Raw genomic sequence first — 27305 nt, 5'->3', positions numbered from 1 at the left:
AGCTATACTTCTATTTTGACAGGCCGCTTGTGATACAGAACTATCATGGAAAGGGAAACTATGCCTCCTTTCTTACAGCAGTCAGCTGTTGTCTTCAAAAATTTAAAGGTCCAGTATCACAGCCAGAAACAGTGACAGACACTGTCAAGCGGCAAGCACATCAGGCAAGTGAGTAGGGTGTCCAGCAAATAGAGGGCCAGCCAAACATGAGAGATTGGAGGGTTGTAGTGTTCAGCAGGCCCAGTGAGTGGGCAAGACAGTCACATCGGCAGCAGTTGGTGAGATGGGGACCATGGGTCCAGTGACAGGAAAAGAGGGTCAGGCCCTGAGGTGGTCAGGTTCTAGGGAGGTAGTGGGAAAAAGTCATGACTGGTGATGTGTTGCTGGCGACAGTGATGTCCTGTACATAAAGGAGGAAGGGAGGACTGCCAGGTCAGTGTACAGCTCCTGATGGAGGTGTAGTTGGGGGTGTGCGAGGTAGTTTGAGGGTCAGGTTGGCTGTTATTCAGGAGTCAAGCTAGGTATTTGATTGTCTAACTTTTCCTGAATAGCTAATTAATTAACTTCAACAGAACACTCCAAATTTTCATATGTAAATAGATACTTTCAAAGGATTCCAGGTGCCGGGAAACCTTCCAGCTGAATTATCAATTTCTCATACATTTCCTTTAGAGTCTGCTACACCAGGGATTCCACAGGGTCTCCAGGCAGAGAGCTTTTAACAAGGCCTCAAAAATGATCATCCAGTCATTGAAAAATCTGGGCCTCTCTTCTCATGACCTACAACATTTCAGTGAACTTTAAATCAAAATGCAGTAATACTAATAAGCCATAGTTTATTTTATGGAAATTCAGGCAGCAATAGGTGGAACTATAAATTTCTTGTTTGAAGTAAGGAGTGTCTACATATAGTCACAGTGGTATACAAAACAAAAACAAATGATCTGGTTTATAACTTTATAGAGTAATTGAGAAGCAGGAAGTAGTTGAGGCTGTGTAGTAAGACACAGGAAACTATGCTATTCCGCAGATGCCGTATCTTCAGTGACGGCACTATAAACCAACCAGAAATAAGGTTATTTTAGATTTAGCATTGTGCAATGAGAAAGGGTTAATTAATAATCTTACTGCAAAGCCACCTTTGGCAAACAGTGACTATAATAATGTTAGGTACTTAGGTTAAATATAAATATGCTCTGAACAAAGGAAACTATGACAATGCAGAGGCAAGTTTGCTAAAAAAGATCGGGGAATGCATGAAAAAGCCGGTGACAAGTAATTAAAGATCCCATGATCTACAACAGATGTATATGCTCTGTGGCACAAACATCCAAAGGAAAAGGTGAATCAATTCTGGCTAATGAAGGTTAAAGATTGCATAAGATGAAAGGTAGTCACTTACAAGGTGTAAGGCTACTGACTGGGAGCAACTTAGAAACCAGCAAGGGATGTCAAAGAACTGAATAACAAAGCAAAAGGGAATATGAATGCCAGCCAAATAACATAGGCAGACTGCAAAAACTTCTTCATGTATGTAAAAATGTTCACCTAGAACAAATGTGGCCCATTTAGATAATCGGAACTGCAGATGCTGGAGAATACGAGATAACAAGGTGTGGAGCTGGATGAACACATCAGGCCAAGCAGCATCTTAGGAGCAGGAAAGCTGACGTTTTGGGCCTGGACCCTTCATCAGAAATGGGGGAGGGGAAGAGGGTTCTGAAATAAATAAGGAGAGAAGGGGAGGCGGATCGTAGATGGATGGAGGAGAAGATAGGTAGAGAGGAGACAGACAAGTTAAACAGGTGGGGATGGAGCCAGTGAAGGAGAGCGTAGGTGGGGAGGTACGGAAGAGATAGGTCAGTCCAGGGAGGACGGACAGGTCAAGGGGGCGGGATGAGATTAGTCGGTCGGAAATAGGGGTGTGGTTTGAGGTGAGAGGAAGAACAGATTAGGGAGACAGAGATGAGCTGGGCTGGTTTTGGGATGTGGTAGGGGGAGGGGAGATTTTGAAGCTTGTGAAGTACACTCATATTCCACTTGGGAACCCTGCAGCCCAATGGTATCAATGTGGATTTCACAAGCTTCAAAATCTCCCCTCCCCCTACCTCAGTGGCACTAAGGCAGATAATCCTCCCATGATTTAACTGAATGGTGGGCAGACTCAAGTGGCTGAATGAATGACTCTGATCTCTGCGCTCTCTCACAACAGAAATACAATTGCCAGGTTACTACATGTAAAGAATTTCACTCACTGTATATATTAACAGAATCCAACTGGCACAGGTACAAACCATGTCTCTACTTTATAACCAACTAAATAGTATGCCTTTGAAAAATGCTTGAGGAATCAAGTCAACGACACATGAACAAGCAAAATAATCACTTTACAACGAAGCAAATCCAAGGAGAACAGGATAAAATATTTAACAGCCTAAAATCTAGGATCTTTCATGAGTGACATATACCAGAAACTCAAGATTTCATATCTTAATGAACCCCCCATATAATTTTCACACAGCATTTTCATCTAATAAGAATTACTCAGCAAGACATTTAAACTTCACTTTTTTTTTCCAAATTTCTTTTCAGATAACATACTGTGGAATAAAAGCTTTCAAATATTTGCTGTCCAATCACTCACCAGTTTCTGACTTTCCCAGGACAGAAGAGTAGGAGTAGTTCTGACTACTGTACTCTCCACAACCCACAGTGTTTTCCCTTAGCTGAGGGCCAATAATCCTTTCCTGAGCGCTGTCATCATGTCCACTGCTTTCTGCTGTACCAGACTCATCCTGTAGAGATATAGTGATATACTTTTCTATGACCAAACAACCAAGTCCATAGAAACAAAACTTAAATAAGGATGATGCATAGTAATTAGTAAATTACAGAAAACAAACCACCACTGTATAAAGTCAAAACACACTTATTTCATTAAATCTACAGAATTTCTAGCATTTGGTTCAAAGAGTTATTTGAAGATATCTACTTTTTAAGATCACTCATGAGCATTTTAACAGAGCAGTAATTCAGCTCCTTTCAACTATCAGATACACTTTCTATTCCCCAAGCAAACACATCATAGTAGATTTAATGAAATAACTTTGATGCCAAGGACAGTAAGTAAAACAGTAGTTATAAATCCTGTGCCTTGAACAAAAGCTGTTAAGTTTGCTTTGGGGACATTGCTACCATCACCTGCACCTGCACCTGCCTGCCCACCTCCTCCTCCTCCTCCGACCCCCACGTAAAAGAATGTGTGCATTCAGGAAAACAGCAGCTGCCAAGTAGATTTCTTTCCCCACCTCTTTTCCTATATCCACATCTTTTAGAGATTGAAAGAAGAACAGAAATATATCACTTAGGCTGAGTAATATCAGCAATAGGCATTATAAAACCTCTCCAATTTAAAGTGCTGTGCATTCAATGAACACTTTGAAGACTTATTTTAAATTACTCACACCCCCGAGGAATCTCAAAAAATCAAATTATAGGTCAACAGTTTTTGACTGGAGAAGCAAATGGGAAAGCTGAACAAGATTCTAAATGTCACCTAGGACAAGCTTTGATCACAGAGAGTCCACCTACCGATGCAAACTGGGGTTGTTCGCCATCTTTATCAGTGAGATGAAGAAAATTTTTCTTTCCTGGTTCAAATCCAGAATCAGCAAGAGATTTTTCACTAGAGTAATCCAGGGGACTCTGAAACAGGGCATAATTAGGTTTAGGTTTAGACTTAAGACTTGTTAAATGATATAACTTTGAAGTGGGTGCACAAACTAACCGACCTGGAGATGTCTGAACAAAGGAAGTAAAATGTATGCAATCTGGGATTTCACCATTATAGGCACACAGCGTAAAGCCCAGAAGATAAGGCTAAGCCTAGATTTTAAAACTATACACCAACTGGAAAACTGTGTCAAATTCTTTAAGGGTGTGAAAGTTTTGCAATAAGTACAAAAGATTTATACAATGGTCCCAATGATTAGCAATAATAGTTATGTGGGAAAACTGGAAAACTCTGTATTGCTCACCTTAGGGAAGAGATAACTAAGGGTTGATTTGAATTAAAAGTTTATGGTCACATGTACTCACAGGAGTACAGTGAAAATTTTACAAGTTGCCATTAACAGCGTTGTCTTCGGTACAAAGGTACCTAGGTACAGATACAAAATAGAAAAATAAGGAAAACAAAGTTTAAAAAGTTCAACATTACAGTCCTTCTTACTAACAGGTAAAGAAACACTTAACAGTTCAACACCACAGTCTATTAACACCTGGTAACTGAATAGAGGTTTTTTTGAAACTCATGAAAGATTTATGTGGACTAAATAAAGGTAAACTGCATGCAAAGGATGGACGGTTGATCACCAGAAAATGGCAAAAGAGGCAGATCCTTTGGATAAATGGTTATTTTTAAATGTAATGAGCACTGCCTGATACAAGGTCGGTACAAATTCAATAGCATTTTTCAAAGATACTGGATAAATACTTCAAGCAAAGAAAACGGCACTGATATGAGAAAAGCATGAGAGTGTAGGAATAATTGATTTGCTCATTGAAAAGCCCAAAGCAGAATCAAAGAACTGAAAGGCAAACTTTGCTGCTGTACAATTCAACAACTGCATGATTGTAGAGACTTTGGTAGAGTCAGAAAAATAATTAACGGAGCTGATTTGAATATTATGGAGCCTATGGACTACTGCAACTTCTGTGTGAAATGACCCCTGTTCAATTCCCATTGTTTTGGCTACTGGGTGGTGTAAGATAGTTACGTTTAGACTGTTTTCTTAAATTCAAGATAAAGCAGAGCTTTGGAGCAGGCAACCTCCTGTGGGATCTTTGTAGCCATACATATTTTACCTTATCAGAAAACGAATCAATTCTCGCTTGAATGTCTCAAATCAAGCCACCTGGACCACATCTTAAGCAGTGTATTCAAGATCTTAACTACGTGCTGGATGAAAACATTCTTCCTCATATACAAACCAATTGAATGTTGAATACAACTTCACGCCTCCTTGAGGACTGTGAAGATTAAGAATCAGCAGATGACAACATGCAATCCATTTCGTTCTGCTCAAAGAATTGAGTGAAGGTAATTTTGTTTAAAAGGACACTGGAATCTCCAACCTGATGAAGTAGGATGCAGCGTGTTATGGCCTCGGCTCTCGGAGTTCACTGATGCTCTAGTCCCACAATTCAATGTGTCACGATGAAAATAAAAATACTTTTTCCAGATACCAAAATGGAAAAATAAATGCTTTATCAAATCAGGTTTTAACTTTTTTCAATAAAAACACAACCAAATTTTTTCAAGAAACACAATTATTGGTTTAATAGAAAAGTAGTATTCATTGAATATGCATCAATACTCAGTAGTATATATATATATATATATATATATATACTCTTACGGAGTCAGAGAAGACAAACAGACCCTTCAGTCCTACCCAGTCCATGCCGAACATAATCCCAAACTAAACTAGTCCTGCCTGTCTGCGGCTGTATTCCTCCAAACATTTTTTATTCATGTACTTATCTAAATGCCTTTTAAACATTGTAGCTGCACCTGCATCCATCACTTCCTCTGGAAGTTCATTCCATACATGAGCCACTCTCGGTAAAAAAAAAATTCCCTACATATCTGAGTTTTTTTTTCCCCTCCTCTCACCTTAAGAATATGCCCCTTAATCTTTAAATGCCCCATCCTTGGGAAACAACACCTGCCATTCAACTTATTTATACCCCTCATTATTTTATAAACCTCTATAAAAGGTCACCTCTTGCCTACATTCCAGTGAAGAAAGTCCCAACCTATCCAGCTCTCCTTATAACTCGAACTCTCCATTCCAGGCAACATCCTGGTAAATCTTTTCTGAACTTTCTTCAGCCTAATAATATACTTCCTATAACAGGGTGACCAGAACTGGACACAGAAGTCCAGAAGCCTCACCAGTATCCTGTACAAACTCAATATAAGATCCCAACTCCTATACTCTAAGATCTGAGCAATGAAGGCAAGCTGGCTCAATGCCACCTTAACCACCTCATCTATATATGATGCAAACTTCCAAGAATTATGCACCTGAACCCCTAAGTGTCTCTGTTCTACAATACTGCCCTAGGCCTCCAAACATTCACAAAACACTGTCTTCAGGTGAAGTGAAAATGGGGGGAAAAAAGTAGATTGGCCTGCTGAAAAATACACTTCAGCCAATAGATTATTCTTCAAGACAAAGTGATAAAGTGAAGACTGTGCATAAGTCGCTCGCTGTTATTCTGGCATGTCAAGTCAAGTCACTAATCATGCACAGTTGTTTCTGAAATCTTTTAAACTCTGCCTGCTCAAGAGATACAATACTGCAAAGATCATTAAATCACACTTTCAAAAGAAAAAATAAGTTTTATCCTGAACTTGTGGATTTTCTGTTCAGATCAACTTGACAACCCTGCCTCACATGCTTCTCCTCCCTTAACTTAAGGCCAAATACCAAAGCACTCTCAGATAATAAAATGTGAGGCTGGATGAACACAGCAGGCCCAGCAGCATCTCAGGAGCATCCTGAGATGCTGCTGGGCCTGCTGTGTTCATCCAGCCTCACATTTTATTATCTTGGATTCTCCAGCATCTGCAGTTCCCATTATCACCAAAGCACTTTCCTTCACTTTCCAAATAGCTCTATCAAGGTAATAGAACAAAACATATAATTAATGTTGTGAGATTTCTAGGAAGACTCATGAAAAAATAACCTGAGTTAGCTTCTCCATTCCTGCTTTAGCAGTAATTATTCTTAAGGGCAGTGCCTCAGTAAATCAAGCAGCCATGTCCAGGCTATAAGGATATGCCAGCATCTTGCTTTTGTTTTCAGTAAAGTTTCCACGCAACCCATGAACACCATATTAACTTAATTCCTCAAAACAAAACTGGTACTGGAAAAATGCTGACTTCATTGCATGTTATAGTTTTCCCATCAGGTAGCATGCAGGACACATTCTGCAGAACTGTATACACCCTTATGAAGACCTGTCCAGTGAAAATGTTGACTTAAGTGCTTGGATCTTCCAAATTCGTACATGTCCTTCCATAAGAATTTCATAGGCTCTGACTAATGAAGGCAAGTGTAACAAATGCCTTCTTCACCATCCTGTCTGCCTTTGATGCGACTTTCAAGGAGGTAGTTAAGGAAAGTCACTTATTTGACAGCAATGCCAGGACTTGCACATTGAATGCAACATGTGCATATTCTGTTAGACATGGTAAGCCTTCCTTGTATTCTTCCCTGTAAGGGAGCCACGGTGACTCAGTGGGTAGCAGTGCTGCCTCAACATTTCTCAACAATTATTAGGCAGTGGAGGTGTTGGCCTCATGGTATAATCACTAGACTATTAATCCAGTGACTCTAGTAACGTTCTGGGTGCGCAGGTTTGAATCCTGTCATGGCAGATTATGGAATTTGAATTCAATAAACATCTGGAATTAAGAGTCTAATAATGATTATGAAATCATTGTTGATTGCCATAAAAACCCATACAGTTCACTCACCTTTCCATCCTTATCTGGTCTGGTCTACATGTGACTCCAGACCCACAGCAATGTGGCTGACACTGAATTTCCTTCTGGGAAATTAGGGATGGGCAATAAATGCTGGCCTGGTTAGTGGTTCCCTTTTCCCACGAATGTATTTTTAAAGAAAAGCTCTATTTGGTGAACTACCACATACGCTTCATCCTCATGTCCATGAGCAGGTCTCCATTTCTCGTATTTCTCACATACTAACATTCCAGAAATCCAGCAATTTTAACTTCCATTTCTGCTCATTAGGCTACTTTACTTAACTCTAGATTGGTCTGCTGAGCCTCAGAGAAGAATTACTGATTGCCTCCTTCAGATAATCCAAATCCCAAAGAACGTAATTATGCATCTGTCTGCAGTATCAAGTCAATTCCAATGATAGACTTTATTTAGCCACTGCTCAAGTCACCACACATGAAGGAACAATTCCTACATCCTTTTCGTGTATTTGCTGTCTCCTTAACTTCATTTGATCTTTGTGTTACTACTAGAAAAGATACCACCTTTGTTTCATAGCGCAGGAGTGATTCGAATCCGACCAAGGTAAACTATGGACAACCCCGACATTTACATCCCAAGCATTAGGTCATACTTTTTGCTAATTCTGTTTACTAGAACTTTGGCATGCTTGTCGTTTTCTGGTGGAAAATTCATACCTTTCACCAATAAAAGAACTTAAGTCCCTTATGTATCTCTGACTGTAAATTTACTTGTCTCATTTGATAAATAGCAAATAAGTTTCCTTTTGTCAAAACTCCCTACAACTCTGAAGTACGTTGCTTTCTACCTGGGGCCTCTCGCTAAGGTTTAAATTTGTTCTCACAGCTGAAGCCGAAGCTATGGATGTACATGGAATAGTGTAGGTTAGATGGGCTTCGGATTGGTATGACAGGTCGGCACATCATTGAAGGCTGAAGGGCCTGCACTGTTCTATGCTCTATAACTTGTTCTCTTCTCAGTGACAGTACCTCGCTTTGCACTGACCTTGATAATAAATTCAGTAGATTTACCCGAGAACTTTCAATTATCTGCACAAAGGTGTCCCATCTGCTTGCGATGGAAATATTTAGACCTTCAAACTCTCTTCCATCCTCAGCACGTTCCTCTGGCTCAACAGAGATATCCTGGAACATTCCTTTTTGTCCCTTTTCATCCCTGGCCACCTGACCTTCTTTCACTTTTCCACCATCTGTTCTTCTCAGGTTGGCGAGAGTGACACATTTGTGGACTACCTTGTAATTATCAGTCATCTCAACTGACTGTCTTGTTGCTGCTACTTTGCAAGTTTTCTGTGCGAGTTTTATGTGGGTTCATTCTAATGAAGGGAGTGAATTTTTAAACTCTTCTAAAAGTAGTACTTCCCTAAGGGTCTCATATATAATCACTTTATTTAATGCATGCATCCAAAAGTAATTTTTTTTTAAATCCTCTCAAATTCTACACAGTCTGACCAGGCTACTTCCAAATATTCTGAGCCTTCTGCCTACAGGCCTCTCAGAAGCCTACGCAGAAAACACGGCTTAAATTTTACAAGCTCTGTCAACCAGCCTTAAATGAGCAATGCCCAGTTTTCTTTCATCCACCTCATCTATTTAGCTATCTTTTCAATAGAAAAAAATCAAAATGGCCTCAGGATACCTTTCACTAAACTTCGGGAGCGCTCGCACAAATTTAAACAGCCCGACACTGGGTTTTGGATTGTACTCGGATCTTTCTTTGTCAGAATGTTCCCAGAGGTCAGAGGTCTTTTTTTTTAAGAAAGAGTTAACTTAATAAATCTTTTTCCCGTTTTCTCTTGCTGTCCAGGTGATGCTGAATTTAGACAAGGATTTATTTGGCATTGGAGGACATTACATAATTATTAACAAACATTCCCACTTCCAGCCTTATGATGGAAGGAACATTATTGTTTAGGCAGCTGAAGATTGTTGGGCCTGAGACACCATAGTGAAGCACTAAACTAGGCTATCTGACCAGTGAATTTCTACTGTGAGCTTTATCCAACAGAGACAGGGAGGTGATGGTCTAGTGGTAGTATCGCTGGACTATTAATTCAGAGACCCAGATAGTATTCTAAGGACCCGGGTTTGAATCCTGCCATGGCAGATGATGGAATTTGAATTCAATAAAATATCTGGAATTAAGAATCTAATGATGGCCGTGAATCCATTGTCAATTCTTGGAAAAAACCCACCTGGTTCACTAATGCCCTTTAGGGAAGGAAACATAACTGGTTTGGCCTATATGTGACTCCAGGCCCACAGCAATGTGGCTGACTCTTCACCGCCCTCTGGACAATTAGGGATAGGCAATAAATATTGCCTGGCCAGCGACGGCCTCATCCCATGAATGAATAAACAAAAAAAATTCTAAGTACTGTTCATTCAAAAGAAGGAAATCACCATCTAACCATACAGTGCACAGATGGAATCCTCAAATGAACAACAATCCGAGTTTTGGGATTACTTGGAGACCACTCCAGGGACTGAGTGTCATTTAGGAGACACTGGTGCCATAAAAAGGAAACAATACTGTTCAGTATCTTGTACGCACAGGGAAGTAATTTCGGAATCATCAGGGTAGACGGAAAGTGTAGAACAGAGTACTGGACATACGTAACCTGAGGAGCAATGATGGATGCATAGGCTACCAGTAATGTTGTCTTACTGAGATTTAAGAATTTTCAGATCTACCAGCCTGGAGGAGCTAGGACAATGAAATAAATCATCTTTTTTTTCTCCTTCTCTCAGATCACAATCTCCATCCTTTCCAATATTCCCTACTACAGTTTTTAAAAAAAGCCTTTACATTTGGCAAGGGATTCCCATGAACAGCTATTTGTAACAGCAAGATAAAACCATAGCCAATGCTTATTTTATCCATAATTCATAGTCACTATCAGTGAAGAGATGCCGAAAAAGAAAAAAAATCAAGCAATTAAAAAAATGCAGAATAAGGAAGCCAATCAAAATAAAAAATATTTAAAAATTATTACAAGTGAGGTAGCATAGTAGTAATATTGCTGAACTAGTAATTTGGTTAATAATTCAGTGGTTATTGAGGTTGGTTGGCTCACCGAGCTGGTTTGTTGTTCCGCAGACGTTTTGTTACCATGCTTGGTAACATCCTCAGTGCAGCCTCTGTTGAAGCGTTGGTGTGTTTTCCCACCTAAAAAGCAGGCAGGAAAAACACACTGACGCTTCATCAGAGGCTGCACTGAGGATGTTACCAAGCAGGGTAATGAAACGTCTGTGGAACAACAAACCAGCTCAGCGAGTCAACCAGCCTCAACACCAAACAACCCGAGCTACAGATCTACTCCAAAACCTTAATTCAGTGGTTAGATTTCAAATCACAACAGGTGCTGGAGTTTTAAATTATTTTGACCAAATAAAATTGCGAATTAAAAAATTAGTGTATGTTCACCATGAAACTACTGGACTATCAAAAACATATCTAGTCCTCTCACTTCTTTAGGAAGAAAAACCTTCTCAGTGTGGCCTATGTACAAGTTCAGACTCAGAGCAACATGCTTGATTCATAATAACAATCTCAAATGGCCGAACAAGCAGCCCAATTGTGCCTACATTTTATAAACATCAAACAAAGGCGGTGGTCAAAGACACAACAGTGCAATTACAGCAAATAAATGACGGCCTTGCCAGAAACATCCACTTCTTGTTAATGAAATAAAAAGCTAAGATACACTAAAATTCCAGCAAAGTAAAGAAAATTTGTAATAAAATGAATGCAGTACAAAAACATATACAGACAGGATAAAAAATAAACTCGGACCTGATATTCTTTAGGAATTCCAGCAAACTTTTAAGTAGCAAGCTATATATTGATCTTCACGTCCTCTAAAAATAAACAAGCCTAAACAGACAACAGGTCAGACAGCAAAGCTATACAAGGGAAGGAGAGTTAGGAAGCACCATAAGTCAAAGCTAACAAGGCAAATTTAGATGGCAAAATAATTGGTCTACTGTGGAAAAATATATAAATGGAGAGACAGGCACATATGACTATCGCTGAATTGGTCGCTGCATGCAAACGTCGGCCATCAGCCTACATGTCTATGAAGGAGTTTTTATTTGAGTTTTTAAACAAGGTTTCCCAAATGTGAATGTGCCAGTCTAAATAACTTAGCAGCACTATATGTCAATGCAACAAGGACAAACCCTTTTGATTCCCTTGCCCAAGGTTAATTTTTAAACTCACCTGGTCAGCGTTGTTCAGACCATTGGTCCAGACTAATTCAAAGGTGCCAGTAACGTAACCCGCTTTAGATGCTACGTCATCAAACAGCCGTTTGAGCGGAGTAGATGCAGGAAGATTTAGGGTGAGCCGCTGAGTAACTGCCTTGGCATTGGTGGTGTCCTGAACAATGCACAGCACCCGTGGTTCATCTGCTGCAGTCTCTGACTATGGAGAAATTTTGTGTTTTTTAACAAAGATCAGTCATTACATATCAGTGAACAGAATCAAAGATTTACAATAAGAATATAAGAACTAAAAGCAGGAATGGATCATCCAGCCCTTCAAGTCTGCTCTATTATTCGATACAATCATGGTTGATCACTGTTCCAATCTTGTTTTCCCAACCTCTCCTCATATCTTTTGATTCCCTCCAAATTAAAAAAAAACTGTCTCAGCTTAATGATGGAACATTCAAAAACCTTTGGAGTATGAGGTTCCATAGATTACTTACCTTCTGAAATTTCAGATCAACTGAATTCGAAACAATTAGCCTCTTATTCTGAGGCAGTTCTCCAAACTCTGTTTTCTTGGCTGGGACATCTAATCTTCCAAGCCCTTTTAGAACAACATATTTTATTTGCAGCATTTGGTAGCACCATATCTATACGAATTGGGAGATGGTTAGTTCTGTCGACTGGACAGCTGGGTTTGTGATGCAGAGTGATGCCAATAGCATGGGTTCAATTCCTGAAACTGAGGTTACTATAAAGACTGTTTCTCAATGTGGTAGCCTTCAGGTTAACCTACCACCAGTTGTCTCTCTCCATTGAAAGAGAAGCCCACTGGTCTGGTAGGACTTGGAAGACTTAAACCTTACTTATATAAATTACATTGCCCAAAAACAAAAATAAAATCAGGATTCAAATAAAATACACAGTCAGGATTACAAAAACAAATTCTGAGCAAGCAAATTACATGATCAATTGTAAAGCAAAGGCAGATCAGAATCTTTGCAGAAATTGTACTGCTGATGCAACCTTGAATCCAAGTATCGTACAGGAGACACCACACTACTGCCTACTCGTTGAATGAGCTTTCCTATCAGTCCTGCTTCCTTTCCCTTTCTTTCCTATAACCTTGCAAGTGCTTTTCCTTCATGTATTTATAAAGTTCCCCTTTGAAAGTCACTACAAGAACTTTGTGTACTTCCTTCATCCACCTGGACAGTGCATTTCAGGTCACATCTTCATGTTTGTTCATATCACTGCTGTAATTTTGCCAGTTCTTCCTCATATATGCCATCTAGTCCCTTTAGAACATAGAACATAGAACACGACAACGCAGTACAGGCCCTTCGGCCGTCAATGTTGCGCTGACCTGTGAAACCAAACTGAAGCCCACCTAACCTACATTATTCCATTATTATCCACGTTTACCCAATGACCATTTAAATGCCCTTAAACTTGATGAGTCTACTACTGTTGCAGGCAGGGCATTCCATGCCCTTACTACTTTCTGAGTAAGGAATCTACCTCTGACATCTGTCCTATATCTATCTCCCTTCAATTTAAGGTATGTCCCCGCATGCCAGCCATCTCCATCCGAGGAAAAAGGCTTTCACTGTCCACCCTACCTAATCCACTGATCATCTTGTATGTCTCTATTAGGTCACCTTTTAAACTTCTTCTCTCTAACGAAAACAGCCTCAAGTCCCTCAGTCTTTCCTTATAAGGCCTTACCTCCATACAAGGCAACATCCTGGTAAATCTCCTCTGCACCCTTTCCAATGCTTCCACATCCTTCCTATAAGGCAGCGGCCAGAACTGTAAGCAATACTCCGACTGCGGCCGCACCAGAGTTTTGTATAGTGGCAACATGACCTTCATGGCTCCGAAACTCTATCCCTCTACCAATAAAACCTAACACACCACACGCCTGCTTAACAATCCTATCAATCTGGGTGGCAAATTTCAGAGATCTACGTACATGGACACCGAGATCACTCTGCTCATCCACAAGAATCTTACCATTAGACCAGTACTCTGTATTCTTGTTACTCCTTCCAAACTGAATCACCTCACACTATTCCGCATTAAACTCCATTTTCCGCCTCTCAGCCCAGCTCTGCACCTTATCTATGTCCCTCTGTAACCTGCAACATCCTTCCGCACTATCCACAACTCCACCGACTTTAGTGTCGTCCGTAAATTTACTATCCCATCCTTCTACGCCCTCATCCAGGTCATTTATAAAAGTGACAAACAGCAATTGCCCCAAGATGGATCCTTGCGGTACACCACCTGAGACTGAACTCCAGGATGAACATTTCCCAAACATCACTGTCTTCTTCCAACTGGCCAATTTTTGATACAAACCGCTAAATCACCTTCAATCCCATGACTCTGTATTTTCTGCAATAGCCTACCGTGGGGAATCTTATCAAACGCTTTACTGAAATCCATATACACCACATCAACCGCTTTACCCTCATCCACCTGTTTGATCACCTTGTCAAAGAACTCAATAAGGTTTGAGAGGCACAACCTACCCTTCACAAAGCCGTGTTGAATATCCCTAATCAAATCATTCTTTTCTAGATGATTATAAATCCTCTCTCTTATAATCTTTTCCAATACTTTACCCACAACCGAAGTAAGGCTCACTGGTCTGTCCATCCTCCCCTTCTTGAACAAAGGGATAACATTTGCTAGCCTCCAGTCTTCTGGTACTTTTCCTGTAGACAATGACGACATAAAAGATCAAAGCCAAAGGCTCTGCAATCTCCTCCCTAGCTTCCCAGCGAATCCTAGGATAAATCCCATCCGGCCCATGGGACTTATCTATTCGCACACCTTCCAGAATTGCTATCACCTCCTCCTTGTGAACCTCAATCCTGTCTAGTCTAATAACCTGTATCTCAGTATTCTCCTTGACAACACTGTCTTTTTCCTGTGTGAATTCTGACAATATTCATTTTGCATCTCTCCTATCTCTTCAGACTCACGCACAACTTCCCACTACTGTCCCTGACTGGCCCTAATCTTACTCTAGTCATTCTTTTGTTCCTGACATACCTATAGAAAGCTTTAGGGTTTTCCTTGATCCTACATGCCAAAGGCTTCTCATGTCCGGTCCCGACTCTTCTTGGCTTTCTCTTTAGGTCCTTCCTGGCTAACATGTACTTCTCAAGCACCCTAACCGAGCCTTCACGCTTCATCTTTACATAAGCCTCCTTCTTCCTCTTGACAAGAGATTCAACTTCTTCAGTAAACCATGGTTCCCTCACTTGACCACTTACTCTCTGCCTGAAAAGGTACACACTTATCATCAAGGACACGCATTAGCTGTTCCCCAATCAAGCTCCACATTTCAACTGTGCCCAGTCCCTGCAGTTTCCTTCTCCATCCAATGCATCCTAAATCTTGCCTAAATCGCCTCATAATTGCCTTTCCCCCATTGTAACTCTTACCCTGCAGTATATACCTACCTCTTTCCATTGCTAAAGTAAATGTAACCGAACTGTGGTCATTATCACTGAAATGCACACCTACCTCCAAACCTAACACCTGGCCTGGTTCATTACCCAGAACCAAATCCAAAGTGGTCTCACCTCTTGTTGGCCTATCTACATACTGTGTCAGGAAACCCTCCTGCACACATTGGACAAAAACTGACCCATCTAACGTACTCAACCTACAGCATTTCTGGTCAATATCTGTAAAGTTAAAGCCCCCATAACAACTACCCCATTACCTTCACCCCAATCCAGAATCATCTTGGCAATCCTTTCCTCTACATCTCTGGAACTTCTTGGAGGCCTGTAGAAAACTCCCAGCAGGGTGACCTCTACTTTCCTGTTTCTAACCTCAGCCCATACTACCTCAGTAGACGAGTTCTCATCAAACGTCATATTAGTCTTGAATTATTCTATGAAATCTTACCATAGATTCATGTATTTGCTCTATTTCTCACAAGTGACCTAGTGCATGGGTATTTCCAAAAATGTTATCAAATGTTTCCCTGTATCCACACCCACTTATCTAGAGTGCTTGATAATCAAGTAAGGAATCTCCATCATTAGCTTTTCCACCACTTGTGGGATGAAATATAGAGAGGTCAAGGAACAGTTCTGCCTCAAACTAGCAATGGCAACAGTTGAGCTAGATCTATCCCCAAGCCCCATGTTTTCTGATCTCACAGCTCTCCTTACCAAGGACTGTCCACTTTTCAAACCCCAAATCACAAAAATGGTCCAAGACTCTTTCCAAACCAAAGAAGACGCTTCTCAGAAATAGTAAGAACTGCAGATGTTGGAGTCTGAGATAACAGTGTGGAGTTGGAGGAACACAGCAGGCCAGGCAGCAGAGGAGCAGCAAAGTTGATGTTTCAGGTCAGGACCCTTCTTCAGGAATGGAAGTGGGGTGGGGGGGGGGCGCTCTGAAATAACTAGAGGGGGCAGCGGGGTCAGGCTAGGGAAGGTAGGCGGGATGGTGATAGGTGAATGCAGGTAGGCAGTGGTGGGAGGAGCAGATAGATGAGAGTGAAAACAGACGGGTCAAGGTGGGGGATGAGGGGGGTTGGTTGGTCATGCAATGAGGTGGGGGGGTGGATTTTGAAGCTAGTATAGTCCACATGGAGATCATTGCTCCTCATGGTGTTTCCATAGGATTTTCTCTCTTTTTTGACCTTCCTCTTATACAGCACTGTATAAGAGAGAGTTGTTGCAGACTCGATGGGCCAAATGGCCTTTTAGTGCTGTAGCAACAAGAGATTATAACTATTTCGGAAAAGCTCTGACATAAACCTTGTGAAAATGCCTTTAGACTTTAGGAGTGTGAAGCAAAACACCACTCTGAATACATTCCAAAGGGCTCCCCACTCCTTACCTGCTCTGAATCACGTCACAGCTGTCTTTTCGATATAACAGTTCTTGCAATGTTTCACAGAGTAACTAGAAATAATGCTGCCCTTTTATGGAAGGCAGGAATAACCTACACTTTTACATCAGAGTCCACTTAAAACCTGTCCTCAATAATAGGAACAGTATGACTGAAGATACCCATTTACCCATGTAAAAACACTTATACCATGCAGGATAGCACCTAACTAACAAGAACAAGGGGAAGAATCAATTTCTATTAAGCTACTATGCAACTTAAACCAGTCTTTCATGAATCCCAAACACTTTATACACACTATCGTTGGAAAAAAAAATCAGTATAGATAACATAAATAAAATTCCAAACATCAAAAGTCCCTGTTTGCGCGTGCGCATGTGAAGCTGCAAATGGATCCTTTCTGTTAGAAGACTTTTGAGGTTTTCTCCTGCCCTGGCACTTACAGCTTCATAACTCCCTGCAGCTCAACTAAATGGCCGTGGTCTAGCAGAATATTCATAACTCAAGACTCGCAGTGGTGTCAAGTTTCAAATTTTCCCTCTACTTCAAAATGCAGAACTGCATTCTACAGTTAAAGAATACATGGATCTCTATTGTTTTTAAGTTGCAAAGTACATCTGGTGTTTAAGACAACTTCTATTTTAGTTCATCATCCCGAAGAAATAAAACATGTCACAACAGTTTAAACAGCTGGATAAACATTCAAAGGAAATATCAAATTGCTGCTTTATAAAAAGAGTCCATCACATTCAAGTAATCGTTCAGGAAATAAACAGAATAGCATTGTCTTGACCAAGAAATTTTAAATATCCACACAGTAGGAGGGAGAAATTAATCAAGCTTTCTGTCCAGTTATCAATTTAATAACCTAAACTTGGCATTTCAGATGGTGGTGGAGATGACAGGTAGACAGAGGGAAAGCAGATGAGGGGGGTATAGAGACAACAAGGATGGGTGGAGGTGGGGGCGGGAGGAGGCGCGAGAGAGGGGCAGACAGGGGAGGAGGCGCGAGAGAGGGGAGGAGGCGCGAGAGAGGGGAGGAGGCGCGAGAGAGAGGCAGACACTGGGGGCTGTGGGGGAGAAACAGGGGAGACAAAGGCACAGAGAGAGATGGACAGACAGCAGCAGAGGTGGGGCAAGGTGCGTGTAGTTGGTGCAGAGGGAAGCACATGTCCTAGGGTTACCCTGGCATATAGGTAAATACTGGGTGTACTGCATGTCAAATCGAGCATGCAAGGTTCGTTGGATCTACTTATAACAGTGGCTAATCATGGTGGCTTAGAAATTGCATCAGTAGCAGAATGCCAAGCCAAGAGACAACTTTGGCACCAGACAGCCAATATTCCTATACTAGATTCAAAGCAGTCCATACTATTACAGCTGAAAGGCTGAACCCAAAAGGAACACAATGCAAAAGTAGCACCACTGCATCGAAGCAGTAAAAATAAAATCAGAAATTACACCAAAAGCAGCCCTTAAAATATTCAGAGTATGGTGTTCTGGGATCCCTTTAAGAGATTAAGTGGAGGGACACCAAAGGGCGTGATGCACCTCTCCCGGAACCAAGAGTTGTGAGTGTCAACTGAGAATGAACTCTTCTAATCTCATGTGCACATGTTCTCGTTCAAGTTCTCCATTGAAAAATCCACATTTTCATTGCCTATTATTTGCATTCCTGTGAATCCAACATCAAGTACACATAAGAGGAGCAAAAATATAATAGGACAGTAAAAATCATCAAAAGTTATATTAATAGCTTTATTTGACGTCATACAAGGCAGTCTGGCAATAGCAAGTCAGAAAAATAATGCCACGGCTAAGGAGTTACCACTATTGTGAAAGCCCTCAGGGATTTATGCAAGGCAGGAATAGGAAATTAAATATTAAGGATTAAGGATATCACTAATCGACACAATAATTATTCTTAAAGAAATGGACAGTGAACACACAATCTTTACTTTTTCAATCAAGATTAAGCAATTACACATACATTTAAGATACAGCGTTTTTGTTAGTATTGTCACTGCAACCATGAATCTGAGACCATGCCCGTCATAGCCAAAATTGCATTGCGGCATGCTAATTATTCACATACTGCTTTCAGTTTCCATCCAATACAACTCAAATACTACCTGAGATAACTTCTTCTTCATTTCATCAAAGATACTTTGTCTGCAACTCCAGAACATTCCCTAAGATGCACAAGTGTTATAAATTTTAAATCTGATGAAATTAAATTTTAAAAAATGTAGTTTTGATTTGAAAAGGAAACAATAGGAAACACATGGCAGGATTTTTTAAATAAAAAAGAATCTTTAAAAGAAAGTAAAGAGTACATAGCACAGTGCAATTTCTTAAAGTCAAGTTATTGCAAAAAAATGGATGATTCAGCCCCTTTTGTAAAGATGAAGCTTCTGCCGCACTAGACTGCCTTAATTAAAACTCATTCAACAGCAAAATAATTAACCTTGTAATTTATTCTGGTTATCAAAACAAAGTCAATGAAATCAACACACAAGTTAAAACCCTGGAAACAATAAATAAGGACAAGAAATGGTCAAACAAATGACAATTAGAATTGTTTCATAAATTACAGATTGTTATTTGTCAACACCAAGTATAAAAGTATATGTCTCTCTGAAGTTGTAAAAGCTGTGTATCAAAAATTTGAGAACTTAATTGTCTTGTTTCTATTGAAAGTTCTTAGATCAAATTTAATGGCAACCCAACTGTTCAGACTGTGAATCTATATTTAACTTTCAAATAAAGCATGCAAAAACAAATCTATGCACCTGCAATATTTCAATGCTCTTTTTTGTTTCATCCCTCTTCACAAGCACGAGTCTGAAAGTAGGGAATGAAATTTAACATGGATTTCACAGTATTTGACTTGTCAAATTGTACCATGGAGCTGATAGTTACGGAATCAAGTATGGATTGCATTTGCACAATTTGAATCCATAAACTCGGGATGAAAGCCGACAGTTCACAACTTGTAATGTCCACAAATGAACTAAAACCCCTTTTCAGTGAGGCTGCATGTTAGGTTACAAAGTGTCAGGTGCTCTGTCACCGATAAAGAACTACCTTAACAATGTTACTGGTATCAAAGGATTCTTTAAAAAATTTGCCATTCTCTTCCTACAACTGAATATAAAACCAAATTTCATATGAAAGGTCAGAATTACCAGTTTTTAATACTGATTTAGGATAAAACTAAAAACTTGCAAGTACTCTTTCCAATTTCAAAGCTGTTATGAACTAATCTATTCAGCTGACTTAGGACAGCTTCACAGGATGCTCACATACCACATTCAAGTGCCACTCTCAACCATTTTGCACACTGCGGTCACGCTTTTAGGTGGCTGTCGGTTAATGGAAAATTTGTCGATAACTTTAAAAGTTAATTTGAATAAGGGATTCAGGATCTGCATGCAGGAATGCTTTCCTCAATACTCCTACTAAGGCTACTCAAGTTGCAGAAGTCATTGTCAATGGCGGAGGTAAAAACAAAATGCTCAAAATACAGAGTCAGGCAGTACACCTCAATCATAAAATCACTGAAACCAGTTAGAGAAGTAGGTTTTCAGCCCATCAAGTCTGTGCTGCCAGTTCCATTATCCAGCACTTGGCCCATTGCCTTGAATGTTATGACATTTCATGTGCTCATCCAAGTACTTTTTAAAAGGCTGAGGTTTCCCACCTTGACTACCCTACTAGGCAGTACCAGCACCCCAAGGTGAAAATGTTTTTCCTCAAATCCCCTCCTAACTTCCCGCCTTTCACCTGAAAATTATACTTTGTTACTGAGCCTTCAACTCGGGGAAAAAGCGCTTTCTATCCATGCTGTCCATGCCCCTCAATCTTATACAGCTCAATCAGGTCTCTGCTCAGATTTCTCTGTTTCAAAGAAAACTCGAGCTTATTGAGCCTTTTTTCATAGCTACATCCTGGTGAATCTCAACAGCACTTCCAGTGCAATTACATCCTTTCTATGGCGCAGTGATCAGAACTGCCCAGAATAATTCAGCTGTGATCTCACCAAGGTCAACTCCAAATAAGCTCCCTGCTTTTGTAATCTATGCCACAAATGATAAAGGCAAGCGTCTCTTATGCTTTCTTAACCTGTCCTTCAGAGATCTGTGGGCAAGAACCCCAAAACTCCTCTGCTCCTTTGAGCTTCCTAGCATACTGTTATTCATCAAGTATCCTATTGCCCTTTTTCCTTATCCACCTGAACCCCAAGATCATCTTCTGCACTGTCAATCACCGGGCCAATCTTCATGTCATCCAGAAATTTATTGCCCCCACCCCCCCCCCCCCCCCCTCATATTATCGTCTGTATGTTTTAGATCATGAACAACAACTGACCCAGCATTGATCCCCGTGGTGCACCACCGCAAACCGGTCTCCAGTCTCACAGACTTCTACCACTGTCTTCTCTCTCTGACCAACTTGTAACCAGAGATCCAACTTGTGCAGTTACTCCGAATCCCAGGTGCTTTTACCTTCTTTATCAGTCTCCCATATTGGACTTGTTAAAAGTCTGATTGCAATCCGTATGTATTTCATCAACTGCACTACTGTCATCTCCTTGTCACTTATCAAAAAATTCAGTGAAATTTGTAACGAGTGACAGCCCTCTGACAATTCCCTGACCAAACCATGCTGCTCCAGGTGGAGATTAATTATCTTTCTGAATTTCCTCAACTGTTTCCCCAACACTGATGAGAATCATTGGTTTGTATTTCTCTAGTTTATCTTTACCACCCTTCTTGAAAAGTGGAGCCACATTAGTTATACTCCAGTCCTCTGGGCTAACCTTGTGGCCAGAGAGAAATAAAAAAATGTCAGAGCCATGTAACTTCCATCCTGATCTCCCACAAAAGCCTGGTCCTTAATAATCCGCACCTAGAGGCGTCTACTTTTAAGCCTGCCAGAACCTCCTTGCTCCTCATGTCAAACTGCTCATGAATCTCACGGTCACTGAATTCTGGATCTACATCATCTTTTTCCAAAGTGATGACAGATGTGAAGTACTCTTAACACCCTACCATTGTCCTCCAGCTCCACACATATTTTCCTCTTAGTCCCTGAGGGGCCCTACTCTTTCCCTGGTTACCCTCCTCCTCTTGATACTCATGGAAAGATTTGAGAATGACAAGACAATCTGCCAGTATTTTTTGATGCTCACTCTTTGCTTTTCTAATTATTTGAAGTCCCCGCCCTCTTCCACACTTCTTATACTACGCTAGGGTCTACACTGATTTGCTCCCTTTGTATCTGTTGACCTCTTTCCCTTTCTATCCAGTCTGGAATATTCACTGACATCCCAGATTCTCTGTGCTTGTTGCTCCAAGACGTCCTCCTACAGGGAGCATATTGGGCTGGTACTCTCACCAATTCCATATTGAATAGCTCTGAATGTTCGCTTGCAGATTTATCCAGGAGTAGCTGTTCCTAGATCCTACTTTAGATTAGTAAAATCTGCATTCCTCCAGTCCAAAAACCTTTTCTTCAGATGGTCTTTCTCCATTTCCAAAACAAACTTACAACGTACTGTTGCAGTTGCCAATAATAAAATGCTTTCCCACTGTCACCTTGAACACCAGTCCAGCTTTGTTCCCCAGAATTAAGTCCAGCACTGCAATGCTCCTTGCTGGACCATCCACATGCTTATATATTAACAGCTCTTCTGGATATACTAAGAAATCTGCCCTTTAAACCTCTTACACAATGACTATTCCTATTAATCTCACAGAAGCTGAAGGTCCCAAATATAAACTACCCTACTGTTTTTAGGAACCTTCAATTACCATGATCGGCTTCTCCATTATCTGCTGACTGACTGGAGAACTACCATACACACCCAGCAGTATGGTCATTGTGCCTTTTTAAGCTTAACCCCAAAATTTTATTGAAGATCCTTCCAAAATCCCTCACTGTAACAAGCGACTCTAATTAATAAATGTGACACCACCACCACCTCTTCTATACATTCTCCTGTCCAGCCTGAAGATTACATACTCTGATGTCTTGAGTTGTCAGTTCTGGCCCTCCCTCAACCAGATCTGAGTGATGGCAAAATCATCGCAATTCCATGTGTCAATCCATACCCTTAACTCATCTCTCTTACCCATCATACTCCTAGCATTTAAGTAGAAGCCATCCAGCCTCACCTCTGCCTTCGTTCCCTCACTGAAGCATGTTGTGTCACCTCCCCTGCCGAACAAGTTTAAATTCCTCCCAGCAGCATTAGCAAACACATCCACAGGATGCTGGTCCCAATCTGGTTCAGATGCAGACTGTCCCACTTACACAAGTCCCATCTTCACCAGAAATAGCCCAAGTGATGCTACAAAAGCAGTATATACTATCAATAAGTTGCACTCCAGCAACTCACTAAGCATCCTCTGACAGTATCTTCCAAAACTGTGACCTCAACAGCCCAGATCCTCAAGTTTCATACAAAATTATAGAAAATTACACCTCAGAACATCATCTTTGGAAAGGCCATCAACCTGAAATGTTAACTCTGCTTTTCTCCAAAGACACCGCCCCAGCTGAGTAGTTCCAATTTTTTTATTGTTGTTTTTAATTTCAGATTTCCAGCATTCATAGTATTTTGCTTTGGTCTTACTATCAATGATTGGTCAGGTTAGATTAACAAAATAAGAACTGAAAGAACTGTGGATGCTGTAAATCAAGAACAAAAACAGGAGTTGCTGTAAAAGCTCACAGATGCTGCCAGACCTGAAGAGAAAATCAGAGCTAACATTTTGGATCTGGTGACCCTTCCTCAGAACTGATTAATAAAAGTCTTTTTCGTGTTCTTTAATGGGATGACAGCCTCACTGGTAAGGTCAACAATTGTTACCCACCCCTAATTACTCATGAGAAAGTGGTGATGAGTCACCTTCTTGAATCACAGTCCAGATGGCACAGGCTCACTGAACGAATTTTCAAAAGGAGTTCCTGATTTTTACATCAGCAGTGAAGGAACCATGATACAGTTTCAAATCAGGATGGTATGGAAAGCTTGCAGGTGGTTATTTATTTATTTATTTACAGGACGAGGATGTCACTAGCCAGAGCAGCACTTATTACCCATCCCAAAGGGCAGTTAAGAGTCAACCACATGGCTGTGGGTCTGAAGTTTGGGAAATCAAGCAGCTGCTTTTTCTGTATGACACAGAGCCTTGAGGGTATTGCTGGAGCTGCACTCATTCAGGTAAGTATAAACTGTTCAATTAGACTCCTGGGCTGCTTTGGGGATGATGGACAGGTTTTGAAGAGATAGAAGGCAAATTAACATAGAATTCATAACTTGTGACAAGATATTACAATCACAGTATTTATGTGGCTGGCCCTGTTAAGTTTCTGGTCAAAAGTAACCACCTGGTTGGTGGAGAATTCAGCAATGTTAATGTTATTTAACACAAATGGGAGAGAGTTAAATTCTCCTTTTGGGATAGCCATTTCCTGACTGATGACAAAGGCTAGACGTCACAGGAGGAAGCTAATACAACCAGGACTCTGAAATACAGGACAGCTTTTTTTGTAAAATGAGCAGAAAATTGAGATATAAACAGCAAGTTAACATTTAAAAGGGACCTAAACACCAAGTAATACATCCCAAAGAAATGATCAAACTAATGATAAAGAAATATAGGAGAAAAAGGAGGAAACCAATGTTTCAAGGATGGAAGACTTCTTAATCGAAAACTAAGAGTGGTTCAGAAGACAGATAGGAGTTTCTGAAAGATTAGTTTGTGGCTTGCATAAGGATTCTATATATGAATGCATGTAGTGTAAGGAATAAATTCAAAGGAGATACAAGCACAAAGACAAATTGGAAATTACAATATCGTAACCATTACTGAGACACAGAACACGACAGCGCAGTACAGGCCCTTCGGTCCTCAATATGGCGTTGACCTGTGAAACCAAACTGAAGCCCATCTAATCTACACTATCCCATTATTATCCCTACGTTTATCCAATGGTCATTTAAATGGCTTCAAACTTGGTGAGTTTACTACTCATGGCTGCAGGATGATTGGGACTGTGAATTAAATTTACTAGGTTATAAAGTTAACAGGACAGAGAGGGAAAATGACAAAGAAGGTGAAGTAGCCAGACTGATTAGAAAGAAAACTACTTCATTGGTGAGGCAGGATGTAATGAGGGGAAAGCACTCAGTGGAGATTGTATGTCTGGAACTGGGGAACAGTTTTAAAACAGTAACAGGTGCTGCACAAAAGTCCCTGGAGGCAGATCTGAAGTGCCAGATTCTATAATCTATGACTGTGTGTAGCAAAGGCTAGGGCTATAACAGTATAAGACACAGGAGCAGAAATTAGGCCATTCATTCCATCGACTCTGCTCTGCCATTCAATCATGGCTGATAAGTTTCTCAACACCGTTCTCCTGCTACTCCCCATAACCCTTGATCTCCTTGATGATCAAGAACCTATCTATCTCATTCTTAAATATACTCTATGACCTGGCCTCCAGAGCCTCCTGTGGCAGTGAATTCCATAGATTCACCACTCTGTGGCTGAAGAAATTTCTCCTTATCTCTGTTCTAAAAGGTCTTCCCTTTACTTTAAGGCTGTGCCCTGGGGTGCTAGACTCTCCTACCAATGGAAGCACCTTCCCAACATTCACTCTGTCCAGGCCTTTCAGCGTTCTTTAAGTTACAATTAGATTCCCCCCTAATCTTTCTAAACTCCAATAAGTATAGTTCCAGAGTCCTCATATGTTAAGCTTTCCATTCCTGGGACCATTCTTGTAAACCTCCTCTGAACCTGCTTCAGGGCCAGTACATCCTTCCAGAGAAATGGGGCTCAAAACTGCACACAATACTCCAAATGTGGCCTCACCAGAGCCTTATAAAGCCTCAGCAGTGCATCCCTGCTTTTATATTCAAGTCCTCTCAAAATAAATGCCAATGACTACTGACTCAACTCGCAAGTTTACCTTGCGAGAATCCTAGACTAGAACTCCCAAGTCTCCTTAGCATTTCAGACTTCTGAATTTTCTCCCCATTTGGAAAATAGTCCATGCTTTTATTCTTTTTACGAAAGTGCATGACCTCACAGTTTTGCACATTGTACACCATCTGCCACTTCTTTGCCCACTCTCCTAACTTGTCCAAATCGTTCTGCAGCCTCCCCGCCTCCTCAATACAACCTGTCCCTCTACCTAGTTTGTATTGTCTGCAAACTTAGCCAGAATGCCCACAGTTCCTTCATCTAGATCATTAATGTATGAAATGAAAACTTGTGGTCCCCACACTGACCCCTGAAGAACACCACTTATCTCTGGCTGCCATCCTGAGAAAGACCCTTTTATCCCCACTCTCTGCTTTTTGCCAGACAGCCAGTCTTCTATCCATGCTAGCATCTTGCCTCTAACACCATGGGCCCTTATCTTACTCAGCAGTCTCTTGTGCAGCACCTTATCAAAGGCCTTCTTGATATCCAGGTAGATAACATCCATTGGCTCTCCTTGGTCTACACTGCTCGTTACTTCCTCAAAGAATGCTAGCAGATTTGTCAGGCATGACCTCCCCTCACTGAAACCATGCTGACTTTGCCCTACTTTACCATACACTTCCAAACATTCAGAAATCTCATCCATTACAATGGACTCTAAGATCTTACCCACAATAGAGGTTAGGCTAATCAGCCTGTAATTTCCTGTCTTTTGCCTTACTCCCTTTTTAAACAGGGGTGTCACGTTAGCAATTTTCCAGTCCTCTGGGACCCTCCCTGACTCTAGCAATTCCTGAAAGGTTACCACTAACGCTTCCACTATCTCTTCAGCTATCTCCTTTAGAACTCTGGGGTGTAGTCCATCTGGTCTAGTTGATTTGTCCACCTTCAGGCCAATCAGTTTTACTAGCACCTTTTCCTTGGTAATGGCCACCATACTCACCTCTGCCCCAACTCTCTCGAATTTTTGGGAGATTACTCGTGCCTTCCACCGTGAAGACTGACAAAGTAATTATTAAGTACCTCAGCCATTTCCTTGCTCCCCACTACTATCTCTCCACCGTCATTTTCCTGTGGTCCAATATCCACTTTTGCCTCTCTTTTGCCCTTTATATATCTGAAGAAACTCAGTCTTCATTCATATTACTGGCTAGCTTACCCTCATATGTAATCTTCTCCCTCTATTTCTTTTTTTTGTTGGCCTTCGTATACTTCCCAATCCTCTGGTTTCCCACTGCCCTTTGCCACGTCATATGCTTTCATGCTATTCCTGACTTCCTTGGTCAGCCATGGATGCCACATCCTCCCTGTACCATGCTTCTTTTCTCTAGGAATGAAATTTTGCTGTGTCTTCTGAATTACTCCCAGAAAAGCCTGTCATTGCTGTTCCACTGTCTTTCCTGCAAGGCTCCACTTCCAGTCAATTCTGCCCAGCTGCTCCCTCACACCTATGTAGTTGCTTTTATTCGGCTGTAATACCGTAACCTCTAACTCTCTTCTCCCTCTCAAATTGCAGCATAAATTCTCTTATGATCACTGCCTCCTAAGGGTTCCTTTACCTTAAGCTCTATCAAGTCTGCTTCATTGCACAACACTAAATTCAGTATTGCCTGTTCCCTTGTGGATTCC

The 27305-nt window shown here is 40.9% G+C and overlaps 1 protein-coding gene across 4 annotated transcripts in view; it reads right to left on the bottom strand.

Annotated features, from left to right (window-relative positions):
* Positions 1 to 27305, bottom strand: part of usp47 (ubiquitin specific peptidase 47) — a 196946-nt gene that overhangs the window by 79188 nt on the left and 90453 nt on the right. For 3 of the 4 annotated variants that reach the window (XM_059652083.1, XM_048545668.1, XM_048545667.1), the window contains exons 2-4: positions 11801 to 12004; positions 3592 to 3705; positions 2645 to 2795 (exon numbers count right to left, since the gene is read on the bottom strand). Coding sequence is in view for 3 of the 4 variants with exons in the window: in XM_048545668.1 (XP_048401625.1) it covers positions 2645 to 2795; positions 3592 to 3705; positions 11801 to 12004 (469 nt within the window). In the remaining variant the exon portion in view is untranslated. Of the gene's footprint in view, positions 1 to 2644; positions 2796 to 3591; positions 3706 to 11800; positions 12005 to 18809; positions 18870 to 27305 lie in introns of all 4 variants that reach the window. The other variant, XM_048545666.1, reaches the window with a different exon arrangement.

Source organism: Stegostoma tigrinum, chromosome 17 (genome assembly GCF_030684315.1).
Source record: "Stegostoma tigrinum isolate sSteTig4 chromosome 17, sSteTig4.hap1, whole genome shotgun sequence".
Taxonomy (NCBI): domain Eukaryota; kingdom Metazoa; phylum Chordata; class Chondrichthyes; order Orectolobiformes; family Stegostomatidae; genus Stegostoma; species Stegostoma tigrinum.
The sequence above is the reverse complement of the archived record's forward strand: the minus strand, read 5'-3'. Positions and strand labels throughout refer to the sequence as shown.